General features: G+C 41.7%; 1 protein-coding gene across 2 annotated transcripts in view; it reads right to left on the reverse strand.

The window, feature by feature from the left end:
* zeb2b (zinc finger E-box binding homeobox 2b) overlaps positions 1-12,191 on the reverse strand; it is a 75,235-nt gene extending 63,044 nt beyond the window's left edge. For both annotated transcript variants that reach the window (XM_023997789.2, XM_023997787.2), the window contains exons 1-2: positions 11,989-12,191; positions 10,337-10,489 (exon numbers count right to left, since the gene is read on the reverse strand). In XM_023997789.2, coding sequence (XP_023853557.1) covers positions 10,337-10,409 — 73 coding nt within the window. In that variant the 5' untranslated portion in view covers positions 10,410-10,489; positions 11,989-12,191. The remainder of the gene's footprint in view (positions 1-10,336; positions 10,490-11,988) is intronic.
* Between the last annotated feature and the right edge of the window lie 383 nt (positions 12,192-12,574).

The raw sequence follows: 12,574 nt of genomic DNA on the forward strand, positions 1-12,574 counted from the left end.
TAAAGAGAGAGAGAGAGAGAGAGAGTCGCTTTTGGTGCACATGTAATAGCGCCCGGCTCCGCGTCCCCCCGCCGCCCCGTGTCCCCTCGCTGCCTCTTACCGCTCCTCAGAAATGGTAACTGTCAGTAGAAGTACTAATTGCAGATGTGCCAAGCTGCCATTATAATAAAATCAGAGGCAGTGTGGACATTAAAAATGGCTGCCTCATTTGAGAGACTGCTGAAAAGGTAGGCATAACTGAATATTTCATGACTTTAATTACTAAGGAATATTCCTTTCCGGCAGTATGGACCGAGTGTTGCTGTAACTAATTATGAAAAGTACTAACATTAGAGATCCTGTGATTGCCAGTTTACAAGGTAGCCTACTCGGCATGTTGAGATACTATAATATCCCAGACCCATTCAATACTAGAATACATACAGGGAAATTATCTCTCTACCTCTCTACGTTTCTCACACTCTCTCTCCCTCTACCTCACCACCTCTACCACGTGTCCCTGCCACTTGAATGAAGACCGACAGAATATTGAGAGACTTTCTCCTCTTACACATTTCCTTAACAAAGCCCTGATGCAACCAGGTACCTGGACCGTGAAGTGCAACTTGATTCATCCTTTAATTCACAAGACTAAGTACATGTGTGGCTCTAACCGAACTTCCGCGCTACCAGCCATATATTTACACAACTTCATCATCCTGACTCCATGTGATGTCAGCGGCTCAGTTCGATACGACTCTGCCCGAACATTATTCAACTATGCTGCCGCCAATGGCGCATCCCTGGCGTAATGTACGACCACTGATATGGCCGTGGAGAGAAGGAYAGTACAAGGTCTGCTTTGATGGGCATGCTAATACTAATACCCCTAAGTAGTAAGAATAACAAAGTGATGGAGAATTTATCTCAGGAATGTTGGAACAAGACGCTGGAGTGATAAGAGGGAATCTTCCTTTGGGTAGGAAAGCAGGGAGTAGCCAGTAATTACTGACGGCTGGGGTCGAGCCTGGACTTACAGAGGGTAAACAGTCAGTGATAGTGCAGGTAGAGGCTAGGGTAGTCTAGGCACCGAGTCAGCCCAGGCCTTTTWTTAGCCGCAACTAGTCCCAAACCCAGCCCCAACCCTAACCTTAGCCCACCACCCCTACCCCATTCTCAGAAACATACCCTAGCCCTCAACCCCAGCCCTTTTCCCCTGACCCTGCCTCCACCCCATGGCTCTAGTCCTGTGTGTCAGAAAGGCTGAGGACAGGCCTGTCGGTGTGATTATCCTCCAGCTACCTGAGGAGGTGTTTGTTTGACATTGGTGTTTGACAGCGGCGGGGCGCAGGCCGTTCAGTGGGGGCTCCATCGCCAGTCAGAACCTATTAACACGAGAATTCACCTCTGAGTTTTTACGAGGCCAGACTGGTTCACACACTATCTTTACACGTGTCCTTACAACTGGTGACATTTAAAGGGGGGAGGTGTGTGTTTTTTCTCTCTCCTTGGCTCACTTCTACCAAAGGTTAAATGTATGTTTGAATAACAAGGGGAAATGTAATTTCATACAATTTCCTCTATTGCTGCAACGTTCGGTTAAGAGCTCAGTTGATCAAACGATAAGATGAAAGCGTTTAAAGTGACAAAAATGTAGCGCTACAAATGACTGAATCTGCACAGCAATCAACTGCAATTACAAAAAAATAACAGTGGCACWGTTACCTTCCATAATATTCAACACGGACCCAGTACGTCCTTAATCAAGACAGACACAACCTTCTCCATTTCCAACAGGGCAAAGGTAGGAAAGGAGAAAATCTCTCTAGGTGACTTGGCTTCCAAATGATTCAAACAAATGGAAGGAAATGAGCTGGAATGAGGCAACATGTTCTATTAGGTGTTCGTAAGGGTAATAGTATAACAGTGTAAAATGCATTGAGTCATATGTGGAAAAAGTCCTACATTTCCAGATGTCATGATACCTTAATCTGACAATCTCTTATTGATTGTCCCATGTGTCCATGACCTTGCCAGAAGTGCTCTTCCACCCGACAATCAAACATACAGCAAAGCGTGTGTGTGTGTGCGTGCGCGTGCGCGCGCACACGTCCGTGCGCGTGTGTGTGTGTGTGTGCATGCATTGTGGTCAGACCTGGTGAAAAAAACAAAATCTACCAACTTCAGAGGATCAAACAGGAAACTGAGGAATAGCTTTTAGCACTGTTTTTCCATAAAGGTGACAACTTTGAACATGCAGATAACGAACAGTGGACCGAGAAATACGGTGCCATTCATACACTACCAACCACATCAAAAGCCATCTGATCAGATAAAGAGCCTTTTATTTTCTAGTGTTGCTACCTTCCTTTTGAGCTTTTTAGTAGACCCCCTCCCCATCCCTGACAGCAGTATGGAGCGCTATGCTCTTAGTCATTATCATTAGCACANTGGTCAGACTAGGTGAAAAAAACAAAATCCACCGACTTCAGAGGACGGAACTGGAAACTGAGGGACCACTTTCAGCACTGTTTTTCCATAAAGGTGACAACTTTGAACATGCAGATAACGAACAGCGGACAGASAAATACAGCGCCATTCATACACTACCAACCAGATCAAAAGGCATCTGATGAGAAAAAGCGCCTCTTATTTTCCTCACAACTAGTGTTGCTACCTTCCTTTTTAGCTTTTTAGTAGACCCCCTCCCCATCCCCGACAGCAGTATGGAGTGATATACTCTTAGCCATTATCATTAGCACACCAATATTTCTATAGGCCATAATACAGTCATTATTGAACTTGCYGAATACATGCTGTTTAGGCTATGGGGGATGTGGAGCAGCCACAAATGTCATGCATGTGGGCACTATACTTACTCACTCATGAGGAAAATCCAGATGTATGTTGTAAGAGGACAATCAGCCGAATGGGAGATCTCCACCGTGATTTCCATCGAATTTTTCTTGTTCTGAAGCACAGACGGTGTATTGCWGGAACTGTCGAGTTGCTGTGTATTACGCTGAGCGTCACATGCAATAACATCATAATGAAATATAAGATTATGCGCACAAAACACGGTGCCTTTAAACTTCTAATTTGTTTAATTAAGAAATCCAAAATGTTAATTCCCACCTGCTATGCAACCTGCCGCGAGTCATACCAAGTGTACCTTGCAAATAGGAAAGTTGACACGTGGAACATTTTGAAAATCACACGCAAGCCATTGTAAACAACTAGATGTGTGCAAACAGTGGGATGGGAACCGAATGGATGGGCCGAATAAAGACTTTGCATTTTCACTTGAGAAAATGTCAAATGAGGCATGATATTTTTCTAAAATGTATTTTTCTCACCCAATGCATAAAACATTGTGGGCTTAGGATATGGAAGTACACACACAAATGAAAAATCCAAATGCATGCAATTATTTGCCAGTCCACTGAAGTTTCAATTTCAGTGTTTGCCTTGTGTCTGTATCGCACACACAGAAAAAAAGGAAAGGAGCCAAGGAACGAACAAAATAAAGAAGAGAGAGACATTCGACTGAATATTTTCCAACTTCAGTTGTGTGTGAGTTCACCTCACCTTACAGGGGAGTGGATATGAACTGTCAAGTCACAAGAGGACGGTGACAGAGACGGGCTTAGAGGACGAGTCACGGCGAAACGGCGCCGCAAACACCTTTAATTCTGTCACTTCTCCTCCATCATTCAATCTTTCACACCCGCGAGTCGCTAAAGTCCTCACACACACACACACACACAACCTGAACTACGGACAACACACACACACACACACACACACAACCTGAACTACGGACAACACACACACACACATAGCCAAATACAGCACGAGATGATCCAGCGCAGGACGAAGAATTAGAGGTGGATAAAGTGAACCGAGTCTTAAAACAAGTCAAACTTAAGACTTGATCCTCAACAAAACATGATCAAATGTCTATTCGCTTTAAGCATTATGAAAATTGAGACATCAAATCAACATATCAAGCCAAGGGGCTTGAGGACTGCCTTCTCATTGGCTATGATTCATGCATTTGTCTTAGTCACTGATGACGCAAGAAACTCAGCAGTACTACTTGCATTCTGTGGTCCTCAGCAGTGACATAAGTAAGCAGCACAGAAAACATTGCCAGCAGAACATCAACTAGAGCTGAAGCTATTGCAGAGGGAAGGAATTTCAGCTATAATGATGGGGTTMGGTAWTCTATAAAGCCAAGCGAGTCCCCTATCCAAGATCTCGCAGCTTTCRCACACAAAAAAATACAGAGCAGAACATGGAACAGGCTGTCCTGACTCTTTACTTCCTAAAAGGTACATAAGAAGAAGGCAGCGGAAAGGGAGAGAGGGAAAGTTGTCAACAGAGACGAGAAAATGTTCCAATGCATGTGAAGAGCAGAAACCTGAACTGTCCAAGTAAAGAGTGAGTGTGTGCCCACAAAGAGTTAACCACTTCCCCTGGTATCGAAAGCATGGGTTAATATCACGCCTGCCTAGTAAAGAATTATCCCTGCACCTCTCGGAACAAAAGACTCCTTTTGCAAACAGACTCCTACTTTCCCCCAGTGTCCAAAGGTGTTTGCTGAAGTAAATCTGTCTAAATCCCGGCCAGCTTGGGGAGGGGGGGGGAAGGTGTACCAATAACCCTTTATTTTCTGAACAAAAAGTTCTGGTTGGAAAAGAAAAAAAGAAATAATCTGGAATTCATATCACATGATGCATTTAAAGTTGTAGGCTGAAGCATCCCCCCTCTTGGAAAGCTTGGCAACGGATTTGCATACATGATTCTTTAGTCCGATTGAGAGAGAGGAGAGAGGAGAAATAGATCTCACCACGCAATAAAGATATCTCGCCAACCAACTTAAAGAGAAGAGTGGAAGCATGCGGTTAAACTGTGGTCCACATTTCTAGGGGGGGAGACCAAATCTAATCTTAAAGTAGAGAGAGTACTGAGCTATAAAGTAAAGAGAAACAAAAAAATGGCAACACTGTTTGAATGGGTTTATAGTTTCATCACATAACACAACTACTAAACTTTTCTCGGTAAACCCGGCATAGTGTGTCAACTAACATGATACTTTGACAGATCACACTGCAACAAGTCCAGAAATAGTCTCTCCTATTGACCTCTGACACACCTGCTCTTCTAGTGACATTACAAAACACACATCCCACAAGGAATCTCTAAAATATCACGTGAGAATGCAATTTGACAAATAGCAGTAGACATAAGCACTGCGTTGCTCCCCAATTCTGATTTCAAAATGGGAAAAAAAATAAAATAAAAAGAAGTAATTGTGTAAAAACACACCTGCTCCGAGCTAGTATAGACTTCTTAAGTTAGAATCTGATACGTTTCAGACATGTTTTCATTTTTTTTTTTAAGTGTGAGAGTGAGTGTCCATAAATAGTACAGGCATGCCATCTCGTAACACTATCTGACTGTCAGGAGGGCCAGGCCTACCCCGGTAGAGTAGGAGCTATATTAGGCTAGTAACCAGGGGACGCCCAACAAACAGCCACAAACACCTAAGTTATTTTGTTCACCACCCACCCTTCTGCCWTTTTTTTTAMTTWTTTTTTMSRWWTMSRRRRCRTTRRTMSRTTRCRTTTTTRCCCCCTTTTCATCTCGGCCTTTCTGATGCTGAATGCAAATGTAGCCTGCTGGCGGTGAAAGGGCTGAATTGTGATTAAGAAGAAGAAGAGCTCCTTTCTTTGTTCTCCCCTCGGGGGATGTTTACTGGGAGAGACACGGCGGATCAGATATGAAAGACATTCAGGTCAGCATTGATGTGAGCAAAAGTGAAACCATACCTAAGGCATTCCAAAGACCGTGGTGTCAGGGGTTCAGCTAACGGTGCCTCTGCTGTGTGTGTTCTCCCCGTTAGGCGGAAATATCTTCACAAGCCAGAGAGGGAGAAAGAAAAAACATAGAACCCAAAACAAAACAAAAATATATATATATWTTTTTTAAACAGACAAAATGTTTTGGGATAAAGTTGCGTATTGGTGTCCGACTGAGGAGATGGTCATTAGTGTTCTGTCAGATTCATAATCGTCTGATACTGGCGTGAATCTGGTTCCTCACAGCAAACACAACATGTGTTTGTGGCTGAACGTGATGTCAGGGAGATCTATGTAGTTTTGAATGAACTAAAACCTTTACTAAGTCGAAAGTCACCACACTAGGCAATGGAATGCATATGGAGCTTTTTTTATTATTCGGGAAGTTCTGAAATCTAACAGGTAGAGATCCAGCAACACAAATGTGTTCAGTGGTGTACGTCCGACTATAGTCGTTTTAGCAGAAGGATATATTTAGATCATGATGACCCGCGTTTGATAAAAAATGACAAACATCTAACTACAGTGATGCGTCAAGCAAACTGTATCTGCTTGAAAAGCGTGAAAAAGGGCAACAAAGGTCTCTCGCATAACGACACGCCAGAAATCAGGATCCGGATGTTGTTTTGGGAACAGTGCACAAAAAAAACACACATCCTCAACATGCTGCATCTKCCATTACCAGACACCATCAGTCGATGAGTCTAAAAGTAAATAATCTAATAATATCTCATCATATGAAATATATGAAATAGCTTTTCTAAAAAACCKTGAGTCTGTCTGGACACCTCATGCCTCACCACTGTCACTGCTGCCATGCGAACAGTGCAGGCCCCTGCCGAAGGGAGATTATTTCCTGCTGGCTCGTAATATCTGCAGTAATTATTTCACTTGCRTAAACAAAATAATCCTTTTCTAAACACTGATGCACCACGGCAACACCGCCCTTTCCATTTTTTTGCCCGAGTGAAAAAGCCATCAGAAAAGGTGACTAGCTATGGCCGCTTAGACAATTGCACCCTTGTGGGAATGGCAGCATGAATGGTACAGTGGACACCCCAGCACTATTGACGTTATAAACATGTAAATGAAACACATTACGACTGACAATCAATTGTCCGTGAGCGCCAGAGAACCTGCCCTCCTTTTCCCTGTGACAGCAACAAAATAGTGCCTACCTTGGGAAGAGGAAAAATGTCTGAAAAGGGAAAGGGGGGGGGGGATTTTTCTCTTCGACTGGGGAGTAAATGCACCTTAAAAGCAAATGAATAATAGAGATGGACAAAATGTTTAGACTGGAAGGAATCTGCCATTGTTTGGGCTGAAYGCAGGGCTGAGGCTAAAGAATTAGTAGCACTCCTTTATATCTTTAGCGTGAATGCACACAGGCTTTTATAATCACATTCACAGCATTGTATTAAACTATTGGAGCCAGAGAGAGAGAGAGAGAGACAGAGAGAAGCTGGAAAGCTTCTTCTTTTCTTTATACCTTTAATTATGTAATCAATATATTCTGGAGCATGGGAACATCTATGGAGAGGCTTTCTGTTGATTGAAAATGTATAGGTCTTTGCATTGTATTACTGGAAATGTCCGAAAAACAGACCTTTGGAATTGCTCCCTTTACATTTGAAACTTCTCCTGAAAAAGTGGTATTGTTTTTATGTAGCAACTCATAAAATGGCACACCCTGTACAGGCAAAACCACATAACGCACACAACTCCAACATTACGCCGGAGTTGAGCGTCAACAACATAGATGAGCGGGAGATACTGATCAGTACCACTCTCTGTCATTTCCATAGTCAATTTATCTTTACCCATACTGAGAGCGCAATAAAAGTGTGGAAACTGAAAGTGTGCCATGCAAAAGTACGACTTTTTAACAGTACTGATTTGACTAATCAAGTTAGAAGGGAAAAGGTTTGTGGAGTACTTTGCCAGCTGTACTTATAAACACACAGTGAGGTAGAGCCCCACAGCTGGGTCTGACGTGCAACACCTGGGAAGGCAGGCAGAGAGAAAACTCCAACAAAACTACAGGGTTGCCAATATCAAGTTGCACCGAACTGTGAGATTGACTTTACACTCTTTAACTCTGGATGTGAGAAGCATGTACAGTATCATATGTGGGCCTATAGAATCACACGCCAAAGGTGTATTATCAACAAACAGTGAAGCCAAATACACCATGCATGGCTAGAAAAGCATTATTACCTACTATAATGGGACCAAATCACCTAATCTGAATAAATTGACCTGGAATTCCAGAGTCTCACTCTAAGATCAGAATACTGGCTATAGAATTTAGCTATAATTGTGAATCGAAACGTTGAAATCCTACTCAAAATATTCTATAACTACAGATAAATGTCTTCTGGAAAACACGACAAACTGTCATGCAGGGGAAAAAATCATTTATTTCTCTACCCATATCATAAATAAATAATTTACATCATCAATCTATCAATATTAAAAATATTTCAATCGATGGTCTATTTTTTTTTAATCTTGTTTACTGCGTTCAAGTCATCTCAGTATGTAGGCTATCGGTCTGATAAGGATCCTCATATATAGCTATATAGTGGTGTTATCTATCGGCCAGACACACAAGCTCAGCTCCTATGACATCTCTCCATGCATCCAGGGGAGAAAATAAAATCCACTCTGTCTGAATAGCTCAACCACAGCATTCCCAACGGGAGAGAGCTATTGAAGGCATCCCATGACGAGAAAATGTAAATGGGGGGGGGGGGGCAACTCCGGGATCACAATTGCATATTCAAAAAATATGATAGAATCAAGAATGTCGAATTTCTACTTGCTCAGTCAGCCTATAATACGTGCACGCTGCACACCACATCGGCACTGAGGGGGAAGCGACTAAAATAACATGTTAATTATTATTGCATTGAGAGTGTGTGAAGTTGCTTGCTGCTGTTGCATGGAGGGAGTTTGAAAGGATTTTTGTTTCTGACAAATGCAAATGTCAATCATCAGGTGTGTGTTTGTCAGAAAACACTTACTTGAATGGAGTGTTTTAAAGTAATCCAAACTTTTGTTTACTGGAACAGGTGGGAACTGGTGCTCAGAGGCAAGAAAGGAGGCAAGAACATTCTCATCTCCTAGAAACTACAGCGAAAAGGGGAACCTACTTTCACTCCTATCTTTTGTTATTCAGAACAACGACAAGCTTGAAGCTACGCTTGTAAGCATCAATGACTCTCCTTGTATTGATTGTACAAAATCAATACACAACATTTAATAAGGAAGAGAGCCACGTAAAGGGAGACATTTCACAAGTATAAGCAAAAATTCATACGCATTTGATAAGGCTACTTTGTACAACAACAGAGGCTGAAAATCTCAGGGACAAAATAAAATGCGAAGCATTCCCGTGTAAGAAGATATCTCGGGACCTAGACATGTGGTGATGCTGGATTTACTTGTGCACGGGGTGTATTGTAGTCTACAGTCCACAAAAAGGGAAAGGAACAAACGTATATTCCCTACGAAAAGCGATCCACGACATGGTTCAATAACTCCAACGTGTAACACAGTTCGGTGGGTGGACAAACAGTTGACAATAATAGAGTGACAAATGTATCCTTCACCGCTATTTGCTCCACACAAAGCACTTCATATTGCTAATAATACAATAAATGACACGAGACACACCACCGGTCAATATCACCATTTTAGCGCACATGCAATCTTATTTGGTTATAATAAATGAGCAAACTAAGGTATTGCAGCCTGTTCACTGCCAATTGTCCACCCATGTTCTGTTTCATATTCTTGTCAGTTGCAAACGGTGTGGGACACTAATCGTTCCCTACTTAAAGGGGAATATGCTTCGAGAGAAAGTAGATAGACACTATAACAAATCATTTGGGAACAACGCGAGAAGTAAACATAGCAATAACGTTTAGACATATAAAAATGTATTACATTAATGTCATAATATACTCAGGGGTGTGTGAGTCTAAGCAAAATGCTCAAACAATTAAATCTACAGGTACGTCAACTACAGAACAGCAAATAAAATCAGTCCTCATCTAACGGGTTTGGCTTGGTGGAAAATAAGGGACTTCGCGACTGAACCGTTATCTGGGCAGGGAAACTTTCTGAAATTCCTCCCACTGCTACTCAGTCTTTTCGCACAACGATAAACTCTCAACTTATTACAACTTCCATCAAATGGTCTCTGTAAAAATTACGAAATGAGCAAAGACGTTGTGCTCCTAATTTCACAATGAAGGATAGACAGTCCCGCCTGTGCACAGCACAGCACAACACTGACACATTACGCATTCTTTCCCAGTTAGAATTGTCCCTTTATTTCCTATGAGACGAGAGCAGAACAGAACGCGCATTTGGCAATTCGCAGCCAGCCCCTCTGAACTACAGCCACAGTGACAACATTACAACTCTAGATCCACAACAAACATATTTCGCAAATGACAGTTTGTTATTTTCATGTCTTTTCTTACCGTTTTTCCTTCTTGGATTGGCTTGTTTTCGCCTCTTACACCTGGGGCCATCCGCCATGATCTCGTGCTTCATTGATAAGAGTGGATCAGATGGCAGCTCGCATGGACTCGACTCCTTGAATCAGCAGCAGCAGCAACACGCAGGCTCAATATCTAACAACCAAACACAGGCAGCAACAATGTGGGTACACTGGACTGACTGGGAGTAACCATTTAAATATCAGGCGCCAAATAAAACAGAAAATAATAGAAAACCCAACTAATATACAAAACATTTATTTTATACCTATGCTAAAGTACGATAAGGGGTCGATTAATGTATTGTTGATCTGTATAATGCCAGTGATCGGGATGATGATAAGTGGAAGTGAACATTGACGACGGGGAAGGAGAGGAGGCAGAGAAAGGGGGAGACAGGGAGATACACCTTCAGTATGAGGCATAATTCACACGGACTGGCCGTTTAAGCATGCGTTTTACATTGTGTTAATTTAAATAAGAAACGGTTTATCATTGCTCCTTTTCTTTCTTTTGTGCTGTTTTCATTTTATGTTCTGCTTCGATATATATATACAAAAAAAAAGAACTCGTACATCGCAAACAGTAGGCCTATATTGATTTTTCTGGGTTCATATTTTTTTTAACCTACATTTTTTAATTGAGAGTAACCTATATTGACGATGACACAATGTTAAAGTTATGAGTTCAACGATTTGCTTTGTGTCAAATGTAAATATCACAGGGTTGAAAGAAGAACAGCTTCACTCCGCTAGGCAATATATATCACTTACAACACAAAACAACAACAAAATAAATATGATACAAAAAGCTATGTTGTGAAATACGTAGGCCTAAATGCCTAAATGTAAAAGTACTCCACCATTAATTTACGAAAATTACAAAATGTGTTCATTTAAGATTCATTTTAGATAGCATGCATATTTTACGTTTTAGGCCTAGCATGCTGAAAAACGTACATAAATAAATAAGTAAAAACAGACAAAACAGGAAAACATTCATGCTTTCAATGGACTAATCGTGCAAAATGAGCGGGTTAATTTCTGCCATTGGATTGTATTACTATGGGGAACGACCCACGACCGGAAAAACAAATAAACAACAATAAACGAACAAATACCACAAAGTGATGTGTCAACAAAAATACAATTATCCAGACAGGATATGAAACATATTATAGCTATCTGAACAAAATAATGTAAATGACATTGATATGATACGCGAATATTTACCCTATTGTGAGACAGACAATTTCTACTCTACGAAGCCAAAGGATACAGAAAGACACTAACAAAAACGAGTTGGATACAAAAGGGTGCATAAATGGCTCGGTGAAACTGAATCCAAAGCTGAATAAGACCGAGCTTATTCTTTTTTTTCATGGTTTTTCGGCTCGAATAGTAGGCTTTGCATCAAATTCTACAAAACTGCACCTTCTCTGATGAAACGCACTGCAAGCCTAGATACTTAAAGCGCACCGCTCCCTCATCCACCTGTGCAGGTAGAGAAAGTTTCACGTGAACGGAATACTATAGCACCAAAGCCCCTACAAAAGCTCTAAGTCGCAATCTCTAAAACTATAAATGACCCATTGTATAAAGGTTATTAGTCGAGGTAAAGAAATGCACACATACCTGATTTCCTATAGTAGTATCTTTTCGGTTGACTTCGGGTTGTAGTGGTAACACGAGACTGCAGCGGTAAGCAATTGTGGAGAGAAATGTGCAGGGATCCTTGCAATGATAATAAAGCCTTAGAAATAGTGGTTCGAGAAGGACCGTTATTCCTGCTAGGGCAGGTTAGGACTGATCTCTTTCAGACACTCCAGGAAACAAACCTGGGGACGGACTGACGTGTTACGCCTCTTCTAATGACATTTTTTTTCTTTCTCTTTTCTGTAATACAGAGAGGAGAGAACCAACCCTGGGACACGCGCCACCTATCGTCACGGGAGGGGATAATTGAGCAGGACCAAACGTGAGCATCTTTTGCTAAACGTGATACGTTTTTTCCCCCTCTCTTCCAGGCTGTTTGATCCGAGTGAAATGACCTGTGACTGTCGGACTATGACTACCATGTATAGGAGCCGAAGAAGAAAGAATGTTACCCAGAAGAAAAAAAGTTGGAACACTCTTATTCAACCCACAACTGGAAGGGGGAAAACGGACCAAAATGATAGCGTTGGAAGTTTGACAGACTCTCACACATACCAGGGATGAA

This window comes from Salvelinus sp. IW2-2015, linkage group LG12 (genome assembly GCF_002910315.2).
Source record: "Salvelinus sp. IW2-2015 linkage group LG12, ASM291031v2, whole genome shotgun sequence".
Lineage (NCBI taxonomy): Eukaryota > Metazoa > Chordata > Actinopteri > Salmoniformes > Salmonidae > Salvelinus > Salvelinus sp. IW2-2015.